We start from the raw sequence: 27441 nt of genomic DNA, 5'->3' as shown, positions 1-27441 counted from the left end.
AGCAGCTTCTTGTTGTTGTTGTTGTTGTTGTTATTATTGTTGGGGTGCTGGGCGGGATACTGAAAGGCGCGATTGTCGTGGCACTGGCCAAAGTCCAGAGTCTTGAAGTGCTCGTCGTCGGCGCGTGCCGTCAGCAGATGATCCTCGCCGCTGCTGCTCAGCGTGATTGGCAGCGACAATTGTCGCTCCTCGGAGAGCGAAAGGTGCAAATCGTGCGGTTGTTGTTGTTGCTGCTGTTGTTGCAGTTGTTGTTGTTGCTGTTGTTGTTCCTGTTGCTGCTGCTGTTGTTGTTGTTGTTCTTCGGGGGCAAACTGCTAATCGCCGCGCCTCAGGTCGCGCGGCTTCGTATTGTTCCGATAGATCCACACCTGCAGCAATATGGCAATGTCCAGGCTGACCTGCATAAAAGTTGAGCATTAGCTAAGGGCAGGTGTTGCATGTTAAACACAATTAATTTCAATAAATCACAACAACGGCATCTTCGGCAAGCCGAAGTTTCAACACCCTTTCTTACATATGAATATGTGGGGAAGTGTAGCTCGTAATTGCATTGTTTGTAAGCAAGGTTATCTTCGGCATGCCGAAGATTCAATACCCTGTTCTGATATATATTTACTTTATGGGAACGCAGATATCTTCTTCTATGCGTTACACATTAAATGACGAAATTACAATACCCTCTACAAGGGTATAATATCTTATTTCCTTTAACATCTTGTATATGTACGACAAATCAGAGCCTGGGTTCATGTCTGTGAAAAAGCAGATACATGAACCAAAACTAATGACAGGAAGCCATTTCGAAGCTCTGTTAATTAACATAGCTGCACAGCCTTAAGTCGGAAGTCAATTTATAAGTTATTATTATTTATTTTTAATGAAGAATAGATCTGAAACTAATCTAGTTGAATAACTATTCTGTACAGATAATTATGAAGGTGAGAATTATTCTATTATATTTGTTCTCCTATGTTATGCTGTCCTATATACTATATAGAAAAGAGATTTTATTTGAAGATCTTGCGCGCAATTTAAGATTCATCAATTTCCAATTTTATTTCAATTTTGTTTCCGCTAACATGTTCGATTTCTTCTATTTGCAATTGGGTTTTTATTTGCCGAATATCTTTTTCGTTTCATTTCGTTTTTCCCCCAAGTGCAAAATAAATGCATTCTTTGAACTTGCGTCCAATAAAAGCTGCTTTTATAGCATCTGGAAATTTGGAACAAGTGCCTGAATATGTAGCTCAGGTATTTCAAGAGCAATCGGAAATTGAATTATTAAAATGCTCAAAATATAATTTATTAATCTAAAATTTATTTTAATTGCATTGATCTAAGCAAGCTTCAATTTAGATAGTTCAGCAACCTTTGGTTCCTTTTACTTATATTTTTACCATTTATTTTATTTAGTAATATTAAGCTAAGCTTGTACGCACCTGCAGCGTGCCACAAATCCAGAACTGCGATGGCGCATTTCTAGCAATAAAGTAACCAGTCTTGAACATATCACCGAGCGTCCACATGATCACCATGTGTATGCTCATACCATATGTTGATTTATTCTTAAAGTTGCGCAGAAACTGCGGTGCACCTGTGAGCATGAGGTAAATAATTAGTGGGCATTGTTGTGTGCCTGGGACAAGCATGTTACCCAACATGGCCTCCGTGAAGACGGCCACAAAGCCCATGGCCTCCATGAACCAGTGAACGGAGAGCATCAGATATGTGATCGCGGCGCCAACGGCCCAGACGACGAGCATCATGTCCAGATACGATTGGAAATCTGTCCAGTTCCAAAAGTATTTGAAGTCCAGATCTGAAATTGAGGTTTAACTAAACTGTTATACTAGTGTTATATTCATTTGGAATGCTTTCATTAGGCAATGTCAAGTTATTTGTCAAACTGTTGTATTGCAAATGGTTTTATGCAACTGTTATACAAAATGGTGTATAGCACATTATTAACAAACAAGAATTTATAGGATATACAATGTTGATTGTTAAACAACTCCTTATACTGTTATATGCGGTATAATATTTTTATTATCTAGCCACTTTTTATAGAAAAAAGCATTGGGAAAAATAGGACAGTGCGCGGTCATTGTAACAATTTTTATTGTTGTTGCCAATTATAATGTTATACTATTAAACTGTTATACAGTATTAAATATGTTTCTTATTTTGACAAAAAAAATCTTTGTCGTTTCGCTATGCATAACTGTTATACATGAACAATGTTCGGCATTAAGCTGTATACTTCAATTGTTATACAATATGCATTACTGTTATACACGAACAATGTTCAGTTTTAAACGGTTAAGTTTATATAACATTTATAACACAATATTTTACATATTATTTACTTTAACAGAGCGGGAATGTTAAAAAACCTGTTATAATTAATTACAAAGTTTTTTTTTATTTATTTTGGAATTGACGCTTTAAAACTGGCAAACTTATTTAAAAATCAATTCTATTTATTGTTGCCGCCTTTTAGGCGATGCGCATATACGTATACGAAGAAAAAATACATTTCCCACAAAAGATAGCGGAGAAGCCCCAGGCGTGCCTCTATAATTAGCTCAATGCTGTGCCTGCGTCGGGGTTGTGGCCCTTGTTCATTGATCAATTTATGGGCCACGTTTCCGCCTCCTAACCCGGTTTTATTATGTTGCCCTGCGCGAGGGCAGATTGATAAGGTACCGAGGCTAAAATACTGTAAATTACGCGCATAGAGAGATAACGAAGCGCCGTAAAGGTAGAGAAATAGAAATTGAAAACTGGAACTGGGAGTGTTATACTGGGCCATAAACTGATATATGCTGATATGGGTGGCTCTTTGGTTCCGCCTTTAAGACAAGCTGGCGGAACGGAAATTGCTGTCAGCTGTCAATGCGGGAAACTTTTCAATGGCAGCTGCGCCTTGTGACTCACCATTCAAATAATGCCTGGAACGTGCACGCTTCAGGACGCCCGCATCCGTGGATACGGAGGCGCCGGTGTCCGTGTCCGTCAGCACTTTTGGCAAGTGCAGCTCATCGCCTTAAAAGGAAAAGTGTGTTGTCATTATTTAATCGAGTCATTATCTTCTCGAGCGAGAAGACGTTGCCTTACCACGGAGCGCATGGTCACGTGTATTGGCATTCATGCGTTTCACCTTCACGCAAAGGTGTATCATTAGGAACATGGTGACATTCATGACGACGCTCTGCACCAGCAATGGAAGCTCATAGCGGCTGGAGAACCTGTACAAAGGATAAAAAGCGTATTAGTTGTAGGTGTATATACCTGACAGCAAATGGCATTATAATTGCCTTTGATTATGCACTTAGCCACAATCGAACTAAATTAACTTCGATTGGCGGTTCAGAAAGAAAGCTTTAGTATAGAAATAGAAATGTAGTGTTGTTTAGTGCTGTTAAATGTTTTGTAAACAGTGTTGTCAAATCACCTAAAGTAACACTTATAAAAAGGTTTTAGGATATTTATATCAATAATTCATTAATTTATATGTAAACTGAGTAGCCAGTGTTGTCAAACGACGTTAGGCATGATATTTCTCAGGCAACAGCATTTTGTGGTAGCCAGTGTTGTCAAACTGCCAAAACGCATATAGTACTTAGGCAACAGCCATTTTATTGAATTTGTGCATTAAAATTTGCTGCCCAAATTGTTCATGAAATATTCCTCAATTTGTTAAGTTTTCGTGTGGCCTCTTACAACACTGAGCTGGCAATTGCCCATTTCCGTTTTATAATGAACATCTAGTAGAGGAGAAAACATGGCAAAGCAGCAGCTCAACGAAAAGTTCAAGGATTTCTGAAAGATGAGTTTCAGATGAATAAACTTTGTGCTTAGAGTGGAAGCTGCAAGAGTACAAAAGAGAACACAAATTCGGATAACAGAAATGAGTTTATACTTATTTTTGTTGAATTAGTTTTGCAGGCTCTTAAAAGTTTATAATTAAAATTAATTTGAAGAGCCAACAACGCTTCATTCATAACGGATGGGCTAAGAAATGTGTCCTTGCCTCCGCGTTGAATATATTTGCATAATTTTATTATGCCCCTTTAAGCCATTTTTAATGGGCACAGCAACTTTTTAACCCCTTGTTATTATTCCAAGTAGAATGCCAAAGGTTAAAATGCTTCAAGGGGCTTGCACAATTTTGTTCAATTCCAAGAATTTCTTTTCCGTTTGCACGTATTCCATGAGGAAATTAAATTAATTTTTATTTGCTTTGCCCAATCCAACTTAGGAATTTATGTACATTTTTTTTTTTTTAAAAACATGCTTGTAAGAAAAATTACTTTAGATATTATATAAAATCATCGCGCACTAATTCATAATTTGTTCAGCAAAAATTCCCATTTGCCTTTTCCATTTCAAAAACTCAAGTTTTATCCACATGATTAATGCTATTTCATATTGGCGTTAAAGAACACGCCCTGCCCCCAATTGACAGTCATTCCGGAAATTATGATTTATGCACTAACTAAATACTGGGCCACAAAATCGATAGTATGCCCCGACGGAATGCGTATATATATATATATATATTTTTTACTCGGGTGTCAAGCGAAACTGTCATAAATCTGACAGACGGCAAGTGGCAAAGGGTCCACAAACTAAGCCAACACAATGAGACTGGAACGTGTTGAGCATTTGGCAAAGCACCAGAAACTAGGCTGACAGCAGAAAAAAAGTCAAGAAAATGCGGCAAGTCGAAGACTAAATACCCTTTGGTAGGCAGGAATTTTATGCCAATTAATCTTATGGCCAATTATCATATGATTAAGTAGTCCGATTCGAAGCGGGTTTGTAGATATAGAAGATATCTGATGTACCAGAAAGATAAATCTATGCAAGATTTACAGATCAGATATTGTTCCAGAATACATACACTTTATGGAGTCCGCTTCTATGCATTAGACAATTAGTGACAAAATTAGGATACCCCATTTTTATATACCCTATAAATATAAAGAATAGGCATTTGTTGGGGATTTGTTTGTGTGTTGTCGTTGGGAACTGCTATTAAAGGCCTTAAAGGCATGCTTTGCGGGCTTATTTGCGATAAGTCTCTGCACGCCGTTTAACTTGCTGTCACATAGTCCATAAAATTGAGATATATCTATATATATGTATGTATTTGCGCGTCATCGGAAATGTCAGATATGGGCAGGCAAATGAAGTGCGCACAAAAGTAGACAACGTTTTCCATTACGCCGATAACAACATTGGCATCTAGTTTGTGCTTTGGTTGTGTTTCATTTTGGCTGTCATACTCTGTTGACAAAGTGAAAAGGGGTATATTTGTGTTGTGCACAGCTATCTAGCTACTACTAGAAATCTGAAACTTGGCACATATATAATCGTATATTACTTCAACTCCTTTCAAGATCGCAATTCAAGATTGCATTAATTACAAGGCGAACAGAGCATTGTGCAGTCGTTAACGCTCGACTTGTTTGTTTTTCTGCTTGCCTTGTTGGCAGAACGAAATTGAATTACAAGTTCTGCCATTTAATGTCGTTTCATTTGGGCGCCAGGCCGACAAACACACAGATTGGCAACACTGGCGGCCCCCTATTAAATGACACGCCCCAAAGGGGCGACAGCGAAAATGCTCGCAAATTGCTGTAGCTTATATACATATATATAAATGCATATATCAGATTGTTGTACCTTACGAGGCGAATATAGTTTGACAACAATTATTTTCCTGAGATTTGCTGTTTGTATTATATAACTGCCTATGATTGTGTATAACAGCATAAAATAATATAAAAGCTTTTAGTGTTAAGGATTATTATTGGTTTGTACTCGTATAACAGTTAATAATTAGTAGAAAAGCTTAACGTGTCAACATGTTTTATCGCTGCTTTGGTTGCGACTTAAATATATTATTATTATAACTATATGTATAACAGTTATTATTTTAAATTTTGTTATATGTATAACAGTTTATAAAACAACTGTAGTTAACTTATTTGCTTTGTATTTTGTTCATAATATATTTGTATAACAGTATCAAACTTTGCTACAACTACCTTTGAATAACACAATGGATCTGTATAACAAAAGACCTTCAAAGTTTTCTGTAGGCACTTCATATTTTAACTGCTTTCAACAGCTGTATACAATTACTGGGTTATATAGCCACGAGTGTACTTTTCTTATGTAAGATTATTTTATGTAATATGCAACAGTTTTTTGTTTAAGAGTAGGCCATAAAATCTAGACCCTTAACAGGTTTTTTGGCTATATTAGTTAAAATATCTGCATATTTGCTGTGTGTAACACTTGGCACTTTCAGCTTGTATTTACGTATAACAGGCGCCTTCTATTCTAGTAGAGTAGTATATATTTATACTACAATAATTCGGCCTTTATCTAAGTATAACAGTTGCCTTCTACTCCAGTGGAATCTCCTACCTCGACAAACACACTTTTTATTTATATTATACTTTAATAATGTATAACAGTTTCCTTCTATTCTTGAGGATTTTTCTACCCTGACAGACACACTTTGTGGCAACAGTTTTATCTGTGTTTATCAAATCGACCTATTTTTTGCTGCACGTACTGTGATCCGTAAAAACAACAGCAATTTGCAGCTCTGTTGACATTTGAAATGTCAACGTTTCTGTCAAAACTTGACTCCAGCTGCACAAATGTCAGGTATGCCTTCATCCTAACCCTAAGAGTGTTTGACTAGTTTTTTATAGTATAGGGTATAGGTTATAGGGTATAGGGTACACGCACACACACAGGCAAAGGAATGCAGTCCATTTAACATGTTAAATATGTATGCAAAAGTCGTAAAAAATCGATGAGCATGAAAAAGTTGTGGTCGGCGAGGGGGAGGAGTCGTGCCTTCCCCAGGCTACTCTTGTCTGGGAAATGTTCGCGCTCAAATATAATGTAAATAATTTCAATTATGCAAGCCGCTTTGCTCGACTTCCGACTCTTGCCGCATGCCACACACTTGCCACATGCAGGCGCATTTTCAATGGCAATTTGTGTAAATAGCCGCAACGATTTGACTGAAAGTTCTGCGACGGGGGGTTTGGGCAAAGGATCGGGAATTTAGCGCGCACAACATTCATCCGAAAATAAGGCAAAAGCTCGCCAGTTGAGTATTACGACTAGCAGATGCCCTTTAGGCGGGTCTGAAGGAGCTTAGAGCACGTTAGATACCAATCGTTATAAAATGCTCGGCAAAGGAAATAGCACGATATATTAGACGTGCCGAAATGCACAACTAGAAGATACCCTATTATTTAATTTAATGGGGAAATATATATGTGAGCTTTGACTACATTTATTTGCAAGAGGTATACGTGAACCTACAGACCATAAAAAACTTACAAGTTTGCAGCCAGCTCCCCACAATATCAAACGGCTTTGTTGTAGCATTTTTATAGGGTATTCGCACAAATGTCACTTAATGCTGATCAAGTTTTTATTGATAAATTTTCTTGTCAATTCTCGTCTGCTTTCTCACTTGTTAGAGCAAATGAAGTCACATTCTGTTGGGTAATTTGTATGTTTGCCTATTTGTTAGGTTTGTGTACAAAGCTCTCCCTCAGTCCAGCACATCCTGGCTGTGCACATATGCCCGTGCAGGATGTCCGCTTGCAGACATACAGTGGCGGGCAAAATAAGTCGTACACTCACGTTTGCGGCGTTCAAGTCAGAGTAGAAGCCATAAAACGTTTTACTACAAAAGCGAGGTATATTTCATAGTCTAAGTAGGGTATAAATAAATGTGAGTTAAAGTGAACTTTGTACTATAAACAAAAAGGGAAAAAATATTAAGTCCAAGTCGTAGATTATGGAAGCAGAAGACTCTAGAGAAGGAAGAGCACATTCCAACGAGCATCAGTGTCCATCTGCAGGCATCATATACATATGTGTTTGCTCTTAATTAAAACTATGCCAGCCTTAATGCAGCGTTAGCTCAAGTGTGTGCGGCGTTTTGTTTGGTACGCACACAGCAATTTAATTTGCCTGGAAGTAGGCTACACTCAGACCAATTGAGTACATGTCATCATTGCCGCGTGCAGAGTACCCCTAACGAACAGAATGCACAGAAGCTTGATGGCGGGCCCTTAAGCCTGAATAAGGTCTATATGGCATATGCATGTGAGTAGAAAATGTATTGCATTGAATGCGTCCATTAAGCGGCCATATATTATGTATACGGCCAAGATGTGTGTAAATAAGACGCTGTTGATGAGCCAAAAAGCATCGTAATTATCCTTGAGCTGGGCCGCGCTGAATGAAATCGAAAGGCGCGACTCGGCAGGGTTGTGATGAGAACATTGAATAAAAAACTGGGTCGTTCGTTGTGTTTTGTTTTGCTTTTCACTTTCATTCAAGCCTTTCAAATGACCTTGCAAGGATTTGGGCGACAATGGAAGCAATCGAAGGTCTGTATGAAAAGTGTTATACAAGCTGTTAAAGCACTATATGGTTTAACTTGAGGAATACCTCTATGTAACTTGAAGCTGGCTGCGATTATGATGAATTAATTTTGAAAAGTTATCGATAAAAAAAAGGTGAGGAACGTAGTTAAAATATGTCTAAATACTAATTAAAGCCCTAAGCTGGTGTCGGAGGCAATCAGTCATACACAATTTGTGGCAATAGTAAGTTAACTGTTATACAGATGAAATATTAATTATTAAACAAATTTGGCAAGCTATTAAAGTAGTTGGTAAGTAAACAGTTACAGCTTTACAAATTAAAGACTGTGTTTACACAAACTGTTATACTTTTAGTCAACTAAGTAATTTTATATAGGATTATGGGATTATACTCTTAAACAAAATCATATGAAGTCGCCCACATGACAATTCAGATAAGGATAAGCCCGACAGTCATAAAATCTGTTATACCATTTGATAAACTTTTATGCGAGTAAGTAGCTTAGAAATCTGAAAGCTTTTATTAAACCGTAAGACAAAAAATATTAATCTACGCTAAGGTTTTTCGATTAACATCCAAATGAGAGATAAAATGAAACTCATAAGACAACAAAACGTATTACATTAATTTTCTTTATTCGCTCCATGAAAAAGAATATGTGTCCATTTGAAAGCCGCCCCTCAACACGAGGCGAAAAATCTCAGCTGAGCCAAACGGGTGGTAAGGCCATTCCAATTTACGGCTCAGCGGCAGCAACAGCAGGAAGAGTCGGCAAACAAAGGCCCAATAACAAGACCACAAAAGAAAAATTCGCAATATAAAAAGAAACCAAAAAAAAAGAAAAAAGAATAATGTCGCATTCGAATGCTGCCGGAGAGAAGGCACAGCGCAACTGAGTTTTGCATATGGGCGCACACACACAGAAATTGTTGGCAAGCCGATGTCAGATATGGATAAAGCAGTACAAAATACATATTTATAGAGCAACGCCCCCACATGAATTATTATGTGCACTCGATAAGGCAACCGCATTTGAGCGAAATTCAAGAAACATACCGAAAATACAATAAATTTCCGATTTCTGGCAAGATTTAGGTAAAACTAACCATGTCCTTGAAATGGTTGTTTATTATACAACTCAACTGTTATACACATAAAGGCAACTTTTGACTATGGAATACATTGAGTAAATACAGCTTGAAGCACTGCAGCTATACAAACTGTTATACTGTTATATTAAAACATATTTTTATGATAAAGAAAAATAAGTGGCAAACCTTTATACTGTTGTTTAAAGCTTTTGCTTCTTATTATTTTTGCTTACAACCTGTTATAATTTTATAGTGTTATACTGTTATATAATTATATATACTGGTATACAAGTCCATAAGCACGCGTATCAACTGTTAAACATAGATACAAAAGAAAACACTATCAAACAAACTGTTATACACGTCATAACAAATCTTTAGAGCACGCGAATATATATATATATATATATATATATATATATATATCTACATTCTACCAACTGTTAAATATTACAAAAACCAATATAATTCGAACAATTAGTTTTCTGTCTGCCCACTTAGAAAAAACATAAGTTGTACTTTCCGACATCTGCTCATTTTCTGTTTGCCCATAAAAATCTTAAAGCTAAGTAAACACTTGCGTCAATCGGAAGGCAGGAAGAAGAGCGTGGGTATGTAAGAAACTATGGGTTCTAATTTTTTCTATGGCATATCAGCAGTTGCTTGTTCGCTTGTGCTTTCATCAGACCGAAACTGTAAACACTGGAACACATTTCAATAGAAAGACGGCGATTGCGGGGGGGTCTATGGGTATTGCTGATGTGGCCGTAACTGTGCTTCTTGCTGTTGTTGTTATACCCTGTAAAAATTTGTATAAATTTCGAACTCTGTATATGTGTACACATGTTTATTCTTGATCAGGAGTCCGTTTGTCTAAACGTGTCGATCTCTGAAATAATCTCTATACTATTATACGCTACGCGGAATGACTTGATAGACAACAAAGCCTAGGGCTACGAGGAGAAGAAGAATGCCTGCTTGTGCTTATATATAATCACATATTTACACAAGAGAACATTCTCCTCTTCTCGTGTGTTTTTTTCTGTATCTCCTTATAGAAGAAAGTTCGACAGTTCATGACGGCAACTCGACGCTCTGGCCACAAGGTATCCTCTCTGCGATCACGCTCAAGAGTATTCTGAACTATTTGTTGGTTGTTGTTGCCCTTGTTTAGACGTTTCGATTAGTTTTATGGGTCGTGTGGTCGGTAGTTGGCGCTTTTTGCCAACGCAAGCAAATTAAATGCCGCACACTCAAATCAGTTGAGAGAGCTTAACGTCGTCACAGACTGCGACGCAACTGGGGCCAAAAACGGAATGCACAGGAAGACCTTTAAGCCCTTTCACAGCACCCCTTCCCCTGCCGGCAGGTGCACGGAACAGCAAGAGCCAGGCATTAAAATTCAATTAGAAAAACGTCTCCAGCAACGCAAAAGAACCAAATTGCTGAGCTTTAGTCCTGATACAATCCGCATACCCACACCTGTGACCAGCAGGCAGTCCAGGGATTGCAGCCAGGCACGAAACATGACGTGTTTTATTTTTGGAGACGCCCGTCTTCAGTTTTTAATTACGCAAAAGTCTTCCAGCACAATTAGGAGCTGGCGTAGATAAGCGCCAGTGCGATAGCCCCCGAGCTGACCTTTGGCCTGGGCTGGGCTGGGCCGGGCCCATTGACCGCACCCAGGCTATCAAGACAAGAGACAAGAGTCGCCGCCTTAAAAGCTGCTCAACTGAATAATGCCATTAAATTGGCTGTACATTAAAAATGGAGCCTGAAATCGCGTTGAAGATAACGCAAAGCGGATCAGCTTGGCACTGATGTTATTTAGAAATTATTTGAAATGCATATTGTTTTGCCTGTGTATTGGATTGGATTGGATTCAGATCTCTATAGAGCACTTACACAAGATAGTATATAGTTTAAATAGTCTGCTATATAGTCTAGAATATATTAATCAGTCATTCGATTTGGAATATTTGTTGGTTTATCGCTTGCATTTTTTCATTTGTCTTTTTTGCGATGATCAATTATCTTTATAATCGATTATAAAGATAATATATCGCTTGCATTTTTATTAAATTGAAGGCTTATCTTGAATTCAGCCAACTAAGAAATATTTTAATTTGCCAAATTGGCGATAATCGATACACAATATACATCATATCGATAATATATCGATTATAATTCAATTGACTGCAAGCGTAATCGTGAGTTCAGGCAAGTGAACAATGTTTTAATATATTTCCCAAAATATCGATAGTATATCTACTATTGAGTTCTCTAATTTTATAGAACAATATCTGTTTTTTTTTTTAATTTTATTATTTTAGTATTTCTGACTTTTGAAAATGCTAATAATGGCTTATTTAAATTATTTGTTACTAAATGGAAAGTATTTAAAAAAAATACGATAACAATTAAACGTTCGATTTGTCATGCGGCTAATGAACTCTATTGTGCGATGGTCTCAAGTTATTTACAGGCATATACAATTTCTTTAAAAGATTGTAATTTTAGCTTACAATAATATGATATGTAACCACAAGCAAAACCAAAGCATTGGTTTGTTAAAGGCTTTAGAAAAGTGAGTCAAGTGTGGACATAAGCAAAATAGTACATAGGTATTTATATACATATATGAAAAGCGAGACTCATGCAAAAAAGTAGAAGCCATCATCATCATCATCATCATCATACTCAAAAGCAACCGGTTCGAAATGTGTTAAGCGCTAATTTGCATGCAAAAGGCCACATCCTCCACAAGCGAAGAAAAAACATTAACATTTATGGCTAAATAAGAATTTAGTAACACGTCCGCCACCTACCCAGGTACGGCAAAACATGGAGCTGCCCAAAAATAAAAAAAAACAAAACATATTAATTGCCATTCCCCCACGACACACACCCCTGCCCCCCAAGCCAATCGATCCCCGCCTCTCACAGCGCCCTGACCTTGAGCTAGGTATTTTTAGAGACTTTTGTTTACCTTTGATGTTGGGCAGCTACTTTGAAGATATTAAAAATAAATAACATGTTTAAGTGGGTCAAATATTAAACAATTTATGTCAACGTTTTTTTTTTATATGTCACGAACTGAAATACCTGCTTGTTGACGTTCCGTTTATAGGGCAGATAAGATAGGTCGTGTCTTATTGAGGCAATTCAACTTTTTTCGCTTCGATAAGCAAAGCGTGCCGCATAATTCGAATTGTTCAAATGGCCTCGAATATGCACATGTTTTTGTTTTGTTAATGGCAGACAGACATGATAGAAATGATAACGGACACCTTATCTTGCTCTTAAGCCAAATCTAATCGGGCAATATCTCAATATGCCCACCCATAATAACTCTATATTCCCATATTTGATCAGTTCTTTCTTCACATTATAGTATCGCATAAGTAGCAGAGCATAGCAAATGTAGAAATACTTTTACAACACTGACTGGCAACATTTCACAGCACTACTCAAAAATCTAACACGAACTAAGTTGTTGTATGGCCGAGAAGCATGCAGTACATAAATTCTTGCAATCACTTTGAAGTCCATGTTTGTGGTCACACTTGGTGGCGCCACGAGTTGTGCAATAAAGGTTGTTAAAATTAGAAAGGGGGGGCCTTTGTGAACTGACCGATGCATATGTCCATATCAACAGAGCTTAACATTTGGCTGAGAAATATATATTGCATACACTTTTAATAGCGCAATACGTTTGTTTTATATGCCCTGAACGTTTTGAATATGGCTAAAAAGGGTTTAATAGAGGTTCGTGGAAATGTATCTAACAGGCAGAAGGAAGCAGCTTCGAACCCTTAATGTATATATCAATACCTGGTCCATCGATCCGAGAGAAAGACTAGAGAAGTATGTTCAGGGTACTTCGCTTGCATGTGTTTCATTACGAGTGCAGAAATCGTTGATTTATTAAAAAAGTAATTGCGTATGATATTTCTTGAAATGCCGCTGCTTTGCCATTGTCAAATCACACGTGAATATACTTAATTAAATTCATTAACAAATTGTCTGTGAATAATATGGCATCTGATATGCGTTTATGCCATACAACATTTACATTAATTGACAGCTTTTAATTGCAAATTGGGCATTGGACAATTACCTATTGAAATTGTTATCCATGTGCATATCATTTAATACGTGGTATATGTGAGATACTTAAAAACTACTTCGTCAGCTTTTGTTAATTTTTACGTAAATAAATTAATTGTCACGAGAGGCTTTAGCTATCTCCCTCAAACAGACTATAGGGGCGATAAGTAGAGCCCCTCAGCTCGAGCAGAAAAATATAATGTGTGCTGTTTGTTGCTCTAAACAAATATCATAAAATGAATGGGGGCATATCAGCGACAACGATTATATGTGAGACCGTTCGAGAGTAAAAACTTATCAGTTGAGGAAGCACTGAACGGCATTTCGTACAAGTGGTCTCTGCCAGAGAATCAGCATTACATATTGATTAGTTGGAATGCGGACGTAATACAACGATAACCTCAGATTAGGAGGTTCAGATTAATCAGACTCTTGGAATTATTCAAGTAGTTTCATGCGAAACATATTATATGGAATAATGTAATATACATTAAAATGAAACCTTTTAGTTTTTCAGATTAATAAGTGAACAAGGATTTTGTATAGTTTTATATGGTATATGGAAATATATTCTGTTTTCCACTTCTGCTTCTTTCAAAGTCCTTCTATATATGTTTTAATTTATGACAATTGTATATTATTATTATTCGGAATTGAGTTACATTTTCTTACATTCTCACCAAGCCTTGGCTTTCTGCGCTCTCTCCCTTTCAATTTTCTGTTTCTGATTAATAGAAGTATATATATTTCTGTTAAACTCAATTTCTGGCTCGCGCCAGTGTTCATTGCAGCCCCGCAAGACCTTTGCCCAAATTGCTGTAATATCAAATTGTTGGCAAATTGTGTGCTCCCTTTTGGCCTTTCACAACGAAAGCGGCTTTTAACTTTGCGCATTTGCCAACTGCCAACTGCACTCAAAATTTAAGTGTACTTAAAATTATATTTATACAACGCACAGCTTAACATAAATATACACAATGTAAAATGCACATAAGCATATGCGTATATATAACAAAGTATAAAAGAACTTGTCGAGAGGAGATACCCTGTACATAGGTCTAAGGCAGCATTATATATATTCGTGCTGCTTGATTCCATATATATATATATATATATGTCCATATATAAATAAATCAATTTAAATCAAATGAAGTTAGAAATTTAAATATAGAAATGTAGAAGAAAATTGTTGAGAATATTGTGGGAAATATAAAAATATTTTGGAAAACAGAATATTCTGCCATAGATATTCCTACAATTCGACTGATCTTTCCTATATTATATATATATTATATATTTCATCCTAAGTCTTGCCGTTACACAACATAATCATGCCACGTATCTTACACCTCAAATGTGTACAGGGTATTACAATTACAAATAGTCGGCGGGCAATGTAATGCAAAAGCTCGCTGGCTCATTACTTGATCATTATTTTATTTTCAGGCAATTTGTGCAAATATTTACTCAAATGCTCTGGCTCTTCTATTTGGGATCAGTTCATACAAACTTTACATACACTATATAGATAAATATGTATGGCTAATAGGCGCTATTATTCAAATTAATTGTATGTACTTCAATCGTCTGAATTGTGGGCAACTTGTTTAGTCACGCCTTTGACTCATATGCGAGTCGTGTACGAAGTGTGAATATATTTTTTAGGCCTTTGGCTTGGCGTTTGTCTGGGCTCCCATTTCTGGAAATCTGACGCCCCTCCTATGGGGTTTAAGCAAATATGAATGTGTCAGCGGCTATCGAAGCACGCTCAGCGCAAAACAAAACCTGATCTACTAGATTGGGTAAATTCATATATTAGGGCCTTAGTTGGGCGAAAACCAAAGTCAACGGATTAACTTGTAGCAGAAATATTTCTGGTCATGTGGCATAAATTTGTTCCTTAATGACTTCGATAGAAAGCAGTCGATAATGTTATCGATATCAGACATATCGATACCGATACCATACCGTCCGTATGTATGAGGATCTCAGAACCTATAAGAGCTAGAGAAATTTTAGATGTAGGTGCTCATGTGCCTGCGCAGATCGAGTTTGTTTCCGATAATCGATAACTTACTCCGTTTCCAAGCAATCGATAAAAATCGATGTCGATATCCTGTTTTTTGGGCAATTTTGGTAAATAATAAGAGCCACCAAACTTGACATATAGCTTCTAAAATAGAATATATATATGTATTTGATGTTGGAAGAAGAGGGTTCAGGGTATCCCCTAGTCGGGAGCTCCCGACTAGAACCTCTTACTTGTTTGCTGTTAAAATATAGTCTCTCAAATGTGTGTTAGCATCAATTGTTTATTTGTTAATAATACTTTAGCTTTAGCTTTTGATGCTTATAAATATTCATACAATTTTTTTCCATTTACTACAATTTTGTTCCCTTAACTACCTCAACTCGAAATGCTAAAAGTCAGCGGATCAAGCGTTTAAAAAAATAGTTTACAATGGAAAATCTATAAAAAGTTAAGGTTTTTATAATGTTGAATTGTTATAAAAGCATTAGGTCATATTACATTATAATGCAAAATTCAATTACAAATACAAAACTTATGCAATCTAATAAAAACTAAAGGGTATTGTTAAGCTTTAACTCTCAGTTTCTATGCGGCTTTGTTTTGTTTTTGTCGCCGAACATGATTAATAAGAGTTGAATCGATGAGCTCATTCAACCCCTCGACCATCAGGCATACATTACTTGAATATGTTGTGTGTGGGTGTGAAAATAATAAAATATACAATATAAACCATATTATTATCAGACAACGTTTTATATGCGAACAACAACAAGAGAAAGTGACGCTCAGACAGAGTGTAAAATAAAAATAAAAAAAGAGCCTCTAACACGGAAGAGAACACAAAAACATATTCTAACACTCGTCAGTATTTCAATAATTGCATTACAAAGTCGCTTAGATAATTAAAAACAATTTTGTACACGTTTTTGATCATTTGCATTCTGAGCAAGAAAACAACAAATACGAATTTGTAGCTGCCGGTTGCACAAATTCTTGAAATGCAAAAGCAACAAACATTTTTTAGTGCTTTTTTTTATTTCTCCACAAATTGCCCGGCCGTGCCGGCTGGGCTTAGCCAATGCACTTGCGGGAATTGGCTGGCGTCTGGGGCTGGGGCTGGGGCTGGGCTTTGTCAATGCGACAACGATTAGACAGAATAATGATAATTAACTTGTCAGTAGTATGTTGTTCATTTGGCACAAGGCAAATTTGTGCACAATGGAAAGAAATAATAGTATAAACATTTTTTTAAATATAACAATTACTTAGGGTATACAACAGGGTATACAAATAGTTATAAATGTACTGTTTAATGTTTTACTTGAAATGTATTTGTTAAAATTATCATCAACTAGAGAATGGATTCTAGCATGGCATTGAAACAACTTTTCCTTTCACTTTCAGTTTATTTTTAAGAATTAAGAAATCAATTATATCCAAAAGAATTGTTGCTACAAATGTAACTTTAATTATTGATAGCAATATTCTAGTTACACTTATGGAATTAAGACATTCTGTAAAATAGTTTAAGCTAGTCGGGCACTTCCGAGTTGCTGCATTTCACATGAGAAAGGGATATATATGCATAAAAATATAGCATAGTCTCGATTTATCTATCTCTTCCAAGGGAAAGATATAAATATCTTAACTAGCAAGTGTGAAAGAGAAAAACGTTAAAGATGATTGTTTCTTGACTCTTATGTTGATTTAAACTATATAAAGGTCTAGCTGTCATTAGGGCATGCAGTTTGTGGCAAATTTTGTTAATTATAGTGCAATCACAATCCAAACTGTGGCGCCTCCGTGGCCAACGCAGTGGCGTGTTCCGAATCGCCACCCGCAGTGCCAAGAGTCACGCTATAAATACGAAAACCAAGAAGGAGGCAAATATATATCTGCCTTCAGCTTAACTATGGCATGCCATTGAAGGCGTACATATATATGTAAGTAATATATATTATATATATATATATATCGCAAACAGCTGACAAACAGTTTCTGGCCCGGTTTCTGGCTAAGCAATTTAATTATTGATTGTTGTTGCGTTCTGTCTCGCAACGTGGCAGACAAATTGACGACTGACACCAGTTGCGTCAGTTGCGCTCTAGCTAGCTTCTTCTTTTTTGCATACCCTTACGCTGGGTATTATGATTATGCCACGAGATGTGTAACCCATAGTAGGAGGCACTATAAAGTAGTATCTACTATTGATCAGCATCAGCAGACGAGTCTGTTTTATTTAGAAATCTTTGCTTAGTTTAGTTTAGCTGCTTAAATAAGTCGAAGTCGGCCGGATCGGTCTACTATATCATACAGCTGTCATAGGAATCGAATTGAATCACGATAACTAGACTAAGCCTGACATTTACGAGTTTCAGCAGAGATCATTTTAAAGATGAGCTAAGTCTTCCGGTTGAAAAAAGAGCTTTAGCATGAAACATTTTCCTTTTATACAAAAAACAATCTTGACCAAGCCCATCAATTATGTGCCTCACCTGAGATCATAACTAAGCTGCTCTTTCCGCAAGGGCATTTAATGTTCGTCATGTTGTGTTTATTGCCCTTTTCTAGCCAATAATTTATTTATAAGTTATTTATGGGGAGTTCGCCTCCCCATTGCATACTTAATATAAAGCGATAGCCACATAGCAGCAGGTGGAAGTGGTTGACCCTGGCTGCAGCCAGTTGATGGCCTCCAGTTCGATCAGCTGTGGCCAATGGCAGCAACACGTTTTTTTCTTTTTTGACATAAACAATTCCACAAAAGTGCTCGGAGATCAAAGAGAATCATTTAGTTTTGGTTACTGATTCGAGCTCTTTTCAGCTGTGACAGAAAATGAAAATATTTGCACAAAAAACAAAAATCAAATCATTGGTTGGAAGCATTAGATAAACAAATACAGCTCCTTGAATTTAAAAATAGATTTTTTTGAATTTACTTTGCGGATTTAAGAAACAAACAAATATAATAAGAGGTTCTAGTCGGGAGCTCCCGACTAGGGGATACCCTGAACCCTCTTCCAACATCAAATGCATATATATATTCTATTTTAGAAGCTATATGTCAAGTTTGGTGACTCTAGCTCTTATTATTTACCAAAATTGCCCAAGAAAAATCCAAACTTCGTGAAAATCGGATGAGATTTGGCCGAGTTTTGGGGGTTGTAAATTTTGACCTATTTCTAGATACGAATCTTGGGGTAAGATTTGGACATGAATTTCGACTAAAAAATCGCTGTTCATATTTGAATGCCAGATTAATCTAGAGGGAAAACTGTGAAGAAAAATCCAAACTTCGTGAAAATCGGATGAGATTTGGCCGAGTTTTGGGGGTGGTAAATTTTGACCCATGTCTATATACGAATCTTGGGGTAAGATTTGGACATAAATTTCGACTACAAAATCGATGTTCAGATTTGAATGCCAGATTAATCTAGAGGGAAAACCATGAAGAAAAATCCAAACTTCGTGAAAATCGGATGAGATTTGGCCGAGTTTTGGGGGTTGTAAATTTTGACCCATGTCTAGATACGAATCTTGGGGTAAGATTTGGACATAAATTTCGACTAAAAAATCGATGTTCAGATTTGATGATTAATCTAGAGGGAAAACCATGAAGAAAAATCCAAACTTCGTGAAAATCTAATGAGATTTGGCCGAGTTATGGGGGTGGTAAATTTTGACCCATGTCTATATACGAATCTTGAGGTAAGATTTGGACATGAATTTCGACTAAAAAATCGGTGTTCAGATTTGAATGCCAGATTAATCTAGAGGGAAAATCATGCAGAAAAATCCAAATTTCGTGAAAATCGGATGAGATTTGGCCGAGTTATGGGGGTGGTAAATTTTGACCCATGTCTATATACGAATCTTGGGGTAAGATTTGGACATGAATTTCGACTAAAAAATCGCTGTTCATATTTGAATGCCAGATTAATCTTGGGGTAAGATTTGGACATGAATTTCGACTAAAAAATCGGTGTTCAGATTTGAATGCCAGATTAATCTAAAGGGAAAATCATGAAGAAAAATCCAAACTTCGTGAAAATCGGATGAGATTTGGCCGAGTTATGGGGGTGGTAAATTTTGACCCATGTCTATATACGAATCTTGGGGTAAGATTTGGACATAAATTTCGACTAAAAAATCGATGTTCAGATTTGAATGCTAGATTAATCTAGAGGGAAAACTATGAAGAAAAATCCAAACTTCGTGAAAATCGGATGAGATTTGGCCGAGTTTTGGGGGTTGTAAATTTTGACCCATGTCTAGATACGAATCTTGGGGTAAGATTTGGACATAAATTTCGACTAAAAAATCGATGTTCAGATTTGAATGCCAGATTAATCTAGAGGGAAAACCATGAAGAAAAATCCAAACTTCGTGAAAATCTAATGAGATTTGGCCGAGTTATGGGGGTGGTAAATTTTGACCCATGTCTATATACGAATCTTGAGGTAAGATTTGGACATAAATTTCGTCTAAAAAATCGATGTTTAGATTTGAATGCCAGATTAATCTAGAGGGAAAGCCATAAAGAAAAATCCAAACTTCGTGAAAATCGGATGAGATTTGGCCAAGATATGGGGGTGGTAATTTTTGACCCATGTCTATATACAAATCTTGGGGTAAGATTTGGACATGAATTTCGACTAAAAAATCGGTGTTCAGATTTGAATGCCAGATTAATCTAGAGGGAAAATCATGAAGAAAAATCCAAACTTCGTGAAAATCGGATGAGATTTGGCCGAGTTATGGGGGTGGTAAATTTTGACCCATGTCTATATACGAATCTTGGGGTAAGATTTGGACATAAATTTCGACTAAAAAATCGATGTTCAGATTTGAATGCCAGATTAATCTAGAGGGAAAACCATGAAGAAAAATCCAAACTTCGTGAAAATCGGATGAGATTTGGCCGAGTTATGGGGGTTGTAAATTTTGACCTATGTCTAGATACGAATTCTGGGGTAAGATTTGGACATGAATTTCGACTAAAAAATCCGTGTTCAGATTTGAATGCCAGATTAATCTAGAGGGAAAATCATGCAGAAAAATCCAAATTTCGTGAAAATCGGATGAGATTTGGCCGAGATATGGGGGTTGTAAATTTTGACCTATGTCTAGATACGAATCTTGGGGTAAGATTTGGACATGAATTTCGACTAAAAAATCGGTGTTCAGATTTGAATGCCAGATTAATCTAAAGGGAAAATCATGAAGAAAAATCCAAACTTCGTGAAAATCGGATGAGATTTGGCCGAGTTATGGGGGTGGTAAATTTTGACCCATGTCTATATACGAATCTTGGGGTAAGATTTCGACATAAATTTCGACTAAAAAATCGGTGATCAGATTTGAAGGCCAGATTAATCTAGAGGGAAAATCATGAAATCCAAACTTCGTGAAAATCGGATGAGATTTGGCCGAGTTATGGGGGTGGTAAATTTTGACCCATGTCTATATACGAATCTTGGGGTAAGATTTGGACATGAATTTCGACTAAAAAATCGCTGTTCATATTTGAATGCCAGATTAATCTTGGGGTAAGATTTGGACATGAATTTCGACTAAAAAATCGATGTTCAGATTTGAATGCCAGATTAATCTAGAGGGAAAACTATGAAGAAAAATCCAAATTTCGTGAAAATCGGATGAGATTTGGCCGAGTTATGGGGGTTGTAAATTTTGACTCATGTCTAGATACGAATCTTAGGGTAAGATTTGGACATAAATTTCGACTAAAAAGTCGATGTTCAGATTTGAATGCCAGATTAATCTAGAGGGAAAACCATGAAGAAAAATCCAAACTTCGTGAAAATCGGATGAGATTTGGCCGAGTTATGGGGGTGGTAAATTTTGACCCATGTCTATATACGAATCTTGGGGTAAGATTTCGACATAAATTTCGACTAAAAAATCGGTGATCAGATTTGAAGGCCAGATTAATCTAGAGGGAAAATCATGAAATCCAAACTTCGTGAAAATCGGATGAGATTTGGCCGAGTTATGGGGGTGGTAAATTTTGACCCATGTCTATATACGAATCTTGGGGTAAGATTTGGACATGAATTTCGACTAAAAAATCGCTGTTCATATTTGAATGCCAGATTAATCTTGGGGTAAGATTTGGACATGAATTTCGACTAAAAAATCGATGTTCAGATTTGAATGCCAGATTAATCTAGAGGGAAAACTATGAAGAAAAATCCAAATTTCGTGAAAATCGGATGAGATTTGGCCGAGTTATGGGGGTTGTAAATTTTGACTCATGTCTAGATACGAATCTTAGGGTAAGATTTGGACATAAATTTCGACTAAAAAGTCGATGTTCAGATTTGAATGCCAGATTAATCTAGAGGGAAAACCATGAAGAAAAATCCAAACTTCGTGAAAATCGGTTGAGATTTGGCCGAGTTTTGGAGGTTGTAAATTTTGACCTATGTCTAGATACGAATCTTTGGGGTAAGATTTGGACATGAATTTCGACTAAAAAATCGATGTTCAGATTTGAATGCCAGATTAATCTAGAGGGAAAACCATGAAGAAAAATCCAAACTTCGTGAAAATCGGATGAGATTTGGCCGAGTTTTGGGGGTTGTAAATTTTGACCCATGTCTAGATACGAATCTTGGGGTAAGATTTCGACATAAATTTCGACTAAAAAATCGGTGATCAGATTTGAATGCCAGATTAATCTAGAGGGAAAACCATGAAGAAAAATCCAAACTTCGTGAAAATCGGATGAGATTTGGCCGAGTTATGGGGGTTGTAAATTTTGACTCATGTCTAGATACGAATCTTGGGGTAAGATTTGGACATAAATTTCGACTAAAAAGTCGATGTTCAGATTTGAATGCCAGATTAATCTAGAGGGAAAACCATGAAGAAAAATCCAAACTTCGTGAAAATCAGTTGAGATTTGGCCGAGTTTTGGGGGTTGTAAATTTTGACCTATGTCTAGATACGAATCTTGGGGTAAGATTTGGACATGAATTTCGACTAAAAAATCGCTGTTCATATTTGAATGCCAGATTAATCTTGGGGTAAGATTTGGACATAAATTTCGACTACAAAATCGATGTTCAGATTTGAATGCCAGATTAATCTAGAGGGAAAACCATGAAGAAAAATCCAAACTTCGTGAAAATCGGATGAGATTTGGCCGAGTTTTGGAGGTTGTAAATTTTGACCCATGTCTAGATACGAATCTTGGGGCAAGATTTCGACATAAATTTCGACTAAAAAATCGATGTTCAGATTTGAATGCCAGATTAATCTAGAGGGAAAACCATGAAGAAAAATCCAAACTTCGTGAAAATCGGTTGAGATTTGGCCGAGTTTTGGGGGTTGTAAATTTTGACCTATGTCTAGATACGAATCTTGGGGTAAGATTTGGACATGAATTTCGACTAAAAAATCGGTGTTCAGATTTGAATGCCAGATTAATCTAGAGGGAAACCCATGAAGAAAAATCCAAACTTCGTGAAAATCGGATGAGATTTGGCCGAGTTTTGGGGGTTGTAAATTTTGACCCATGTCTAGATACGAATCTTGGGGTAAGATTTCGACATAAATTTCGACTAAAAAATCGGTGATCAGATTTGAATGCCTGATTAATCTAGAGGGAAAACCATGCAGAAAAATTCAAACTTCATGAAAATCGGATGAGATTTGGCCGAGTTTTGGGGGTTGTAAATTTTGACCTATGTCTAGATACGAATTTTGGGGTAAGATTTGGACATGAATTTCGACTAAAAAATCGCTGTTCATGTTTGAATGCCAGATTAATCTAGAGGGAAAACTATGAAGAAAAATCCAAATTTCGTGAAAATCGGATGAGATTTGGCCGAGATATGGGGGTTGTAAATTTTGACTAATGTCTAGATATGAATCTTGGGGTAAGATTTGGACATAAATTTCGACTAAAAAATCGATGTTCAGATTTGAATGCCAGATTAATCTAGAGGGAAACCCATGAAGAAAAATCCAAACTTCGTGAAAATCGGATGAGACTTGGCCGAGTTATGGGGGTGGTAAATTTTGACCCATGTCTATATACGAATCTTGAGGTAAGATTTGGACATAAATTTCGACTAAAAAATCGATGTTCAGATTTGAATGCCAGATTAATCTAGAGGGAAAACCATAAAGAAAAATCCAAACTTCGTGAAATTCGGATGAGATTTGGCCGAGTTTTGGGGGTTCGTGAAAATCGGATAAAATTTGACCGAGTTATGGGGGTGGCAATTTTTGACCCATGTCTATATACGAATCTTGGGGTAAGATTTGGACATGAATTTCGACTAAAAAATCGCTGTTCATATTTGAATGCCAGATTAATCTTGGGGTAAGATTTGGACATAAATTTCGACTAAAAAATCGATGTTCAGATTTGAATGCCAGATTAATCTAGAGGGAAACCCATGAAGAAAAATCCAAATTTCGTGAAAATCGGATGAGATTTTGCCGAGATATGGGGGTTGTAAATTTTGACTAATGTCTAGATACGAATCTTGGGGTAAGATTTGGACATAAATTTCGACTAAAACATCGATGTTCAGATTTGAATGCCAGATTAATCTAGAGGGAAACCCATGAAGAAAAATCCAAACTTCGTGAAAATCGGATGAGACTTGGCCGAGTTATGGGGGTGGTAAATTTTGACCCATGTCTATATACGAATCTTGAGGTAAGATTTGGACATAAATTTCGACTAAAAAATCGATGTTCAGATTTGAATGCCAGATTAATCTAGAGGGAAAACCATGAAGAAAAATCCAAACTTCGTGAAAATCGAATAAAATTTGACCGAGGTATGGTCCTATATCATATATATACTCTATTTTAGAAGCTATATGTCAAGTTTGGTGACTCTAGTTCTTATTATTTACCATAATTGTCAAAAAAACAGGATATCGATATAGATTTTTATCGATTGCATGGAAACGGAGTAAGTTATCGATTATCGGAAACAAACTCGATCTGCGCAGGTACTAGGAGCACCTACATCTAAAATTTCAAGTATCTAGGTTCTGAGATCCATGCATACATACATTTGGATTTTGCACAAATACAATATACCCTTTTACCCATTTTTAATGGTTTCAGGGTATAAACAGAGGTAGCAAATGATTCGTCACAATATTATTAGTTTATCAAGCATTTATTCTCAATATATTTTCGACTTTCGCACTTGGTTTTCAATCTGATTGGACACAAAGGCAGCTACAACTGGTTCGGCTGGAAGGAACCCTGACATTGATGGCCATTTGCGCAGTTATTCAAATTGAATTAAGTTTTGTGCTATGAATTTGATTCATTTGCGTTAACGATGAATCGACTGCAAAAGCCAATTAAATGTGTCATCGTTATAATTGCAACTGTGCGTGTGTGTGTGTGTGTGTGGGAACTAAATGCAATGGACCTACAATATTGCGAGGGGTGTATCAATTACTTGAACTAAGATTATATTATATAATCCGACATGTTGCCATTTCCCTTGATTGTTTGGCAGTTCCCAAAGAATCCGACTATCTTCACACTTAATCTTCAAAAGTTTACTAGCGGAAAATTCCGCAGTTAAATAAAAAGTGAAAAACCGTCGAAAAATAATGTCCATTGCCCAATTAATTCTTGACCTAATCGAATAATCGAAAACACAAACACATTGTGGAATTCGCGTTTTTTAATCATAAACCCCGCAAAGAACTAGCATTTAATGCTGATGCCGGCAGTAAAGATATCGTGGCTTTAGCCCTTGGACAATGTAATAAATGCTGGCGCTATCTAAGGCATGAGCCTGGCCAGAAAGCGACCGAAAACCATGACATGGCTAGACATATGCCATGAGATCATGCGAGGCACTATAAACATTGCCCGAATTGCCCGATAAGTCGTTGATAAGAGCAAAAGTTTACAAGTACCAAGCCGGTCCAGATAACAATGTGGACAGCAATTATTTGCACGCAGCGCGCAGGGTGCGTCATTGGGGGCGGGCAGGGATCTTGTAGAGTCTATTGTTTGACTTGGTACTACTGCATAAGGGTTTGGATAACATTTTCCCAGAAGAGATAAATGCTTCTAGCTACTTGGGCTCTACTATCTGCACTCAGAGAAAACACCAGAGCGGAAACCTTTAGATAGCTTTCACGAGGATGTGTGGAAATCCACGGCGGGAATCGAAGTTAGAAGTTTATTTAATATAAATGCATTTTTTACCAGAACTAAAGTCGGAGATTTTCTCAGAATTTGTTTGGCGTTAATACATGCTTAGAAATGGGTTTCGAAATAAAACCCATAGAAGTGAAGTAATGTGGAAAGCCCTCAACTTTTGGTTTTCATACAAACGGATGCGATTTCACTGTTTTCCACCTCTTGAGGGGAAATATTTGATTTTCACGCAATCTACATTGAGTAAAAAACTAATGAGAACGTGTTTGCTGATTTTGGCAAATGCACCTGGACATAGTCGAAAAATGATCAGAAATAGAAAATTATTTAGGCATGTTTTTTTAGCATACTGATTTTGTCAAATCCATCCGCATGGGTGAAACAAGTGATAGGTGAAATTGAAATTCAACACTAAACAACACTAAAATAGTGCTAAAATACTCGCGCATTTCAACATGGGCCAAATTGAATACCCTTTGTTTTGCACTTACCAGAAAAGTATTCTTAGCGAATTGGCCACCAGCAGGGCCAGGCATACGTAGAGGGAGAAACCCTCGGCGTCCTGCGTTTTCTTGATTTCAACATACTGCGGCACGTAGGGTATAACGCCGCCTATGACCATAGCGGAGGCGGCCGCCCAGCCGACCACGTGACCCACGGTCAGACCTAGTTCATCGCTGATGATCCAGTCCATGTTGTGTTTTTTTTTCTTTTTGTTTTTTATCGAATTACGTTATCGAGCCTAATAAAATGTAGTTAATTTGACGGATATGTTTGCTTAATTTGTTTTTGTTGCTGTTCTCCCTCTCTCCTTATGCAAAAATGTTGACTAGTTGAGACGCCAGCGCGCTGGAAGTTGTTGTTTCTGTTACTTTTTCTGTTCTTTTTGTTGTTATCTTTTGCATTCTTATGCGGCGGCAGCGACGTCAGCGTAGGCGTTCTTTAATTTGCCGAGCAGAGCAGACCTCAGCAGGCGGATGACAGAGCGAGAGAGAGAGAGGCTGTGTTGTCAGCTGCTGAGATGCTGCGTCGTCGTTGGCGTTGGCGTTGGCACTCAGGTAAGGGAGTGTGTGTGTGTGCGTGTAAATGCGTTTGCAAATGCTCAAAGCGGAAGTCAGCGGTTGTGGCTAGTTGTTGTTGTTGATTACCGTTGTTATTGTTGTTGTAGCTACTATTGTTGTTTTTATAATCCGCTTTTGAATTTCTCTTTTTGTGTTGTTTTCTTGCTACACTGGCACACACGTACACACACACGCACACATAGAAAGACACAGCTGCTTTTGCAAAATTTCTCTTCTTCTTTCTCCTTTTCGTTTTTTTGTTATTTTTGTTATTGTCGCGCCGTTTTGTATTGAATTTTCCACACTTTTTTGCCACGCCGCGCGCGCTTCTCTTTTACGATCTGTCCGAAATTTTCCTGTGCACACTTTTCAAGCAATATCCTATACTATAGCTACATATGAAGAGAAAGAAGAAGCACTTCGTTTCCATTTCACACGATTTGTTAGTCGATTAATTCGTTTGACTGACTACTCTCTAAGTTTTGCTGCTAGTAATTTCGTTTCGTCTCTTTGATTACATTTTCATTTCGCG

The 27441-nt window shown here is 37.0% G+C and overlaps 1 protein-coding gene across 2 annotated transcripts; it reads right to left on the bottom strand.

Moving 5' to 3' along the window:
* Positions 1-18: 18 nt before the first annotated feature.
* Positions 19-27035, bottom strand: LOC115759854 (solute carrier family 66 member 2). 2 transcript variants are annotated; one of them, XM_030700955.1, is made up of 6 exons: positions 26340-27035; positions 3118-3248; positions 2938-3045; positions 1655-1819; positions 1440-1594; positions 19-420 (listed from the first exon to the last, which is right to left on the bottom strand). In XM_030700955.1, the coding sequence occupies exons 1-6, from the start codon at positions 26540-26542 to the stop codon at positions 34-36; spliced, it is 1149 nt and encodes a 382-aa protein (XP_030556815.1). In that variant the 5' UTR covers positions 26543-27035; the 3' UTR covers positions 19-33. The 2 variants fall into 2 exon arrangements, with proteins under 2 accessions (XP_030556815.1, XP_030556816.1); XM_030700956.1 differs by having other exon boundaries at positions 239-398.
* Between the last annotated feature and the right edge of the window lie 406 nt (positions 27036-27441).

Source organism: Drosophila novamexicana, unplaced genomic scaffold (genome assembly GCF_003285875.2).
Source record: "Drosophila novamexicana strain 15010-1031.04,08,12 unplaced genomic scaffold, DnovRS2.1 tig00000387-arrow-pilon, whole genome shotgun sequence".
Lineage (NCBI taxonomy): Eukaryota > Metazoa > Arthropoda > Insecta > Diptera > Drosophilidae > Drosophila > Drosophila novamexicana.
Note: the sequence above shows the minus strand (reverse complement) of the source record. Positions and strands in the feature narration are given on the sequence as shown.

Bases quoted from the DNA above. Each gene is read 5' to 3' on its own strand.
- LOC115759854 (XM_030700955.1), bottom strand. From the start codon at position 26,542: ATGGACTGGATCATCAGCGATGAACTAGGTCTGACCGTGGGTCACGTG. The intron at 1,820-2,937 runs GTGAGTCACAAG...CCTCAATTTCAG, and splicing joins TTCCAGGCATTATTTGAATG to ATCTGGACTTCAAATACTTT. The intron at 1,595-1,654 runs GTAACATGCTTG...TCATGCTCACAG, and splicing joins CTTCACGGAGGCCATGTTGG to GTGCACCGCAGTTTCTGCGC.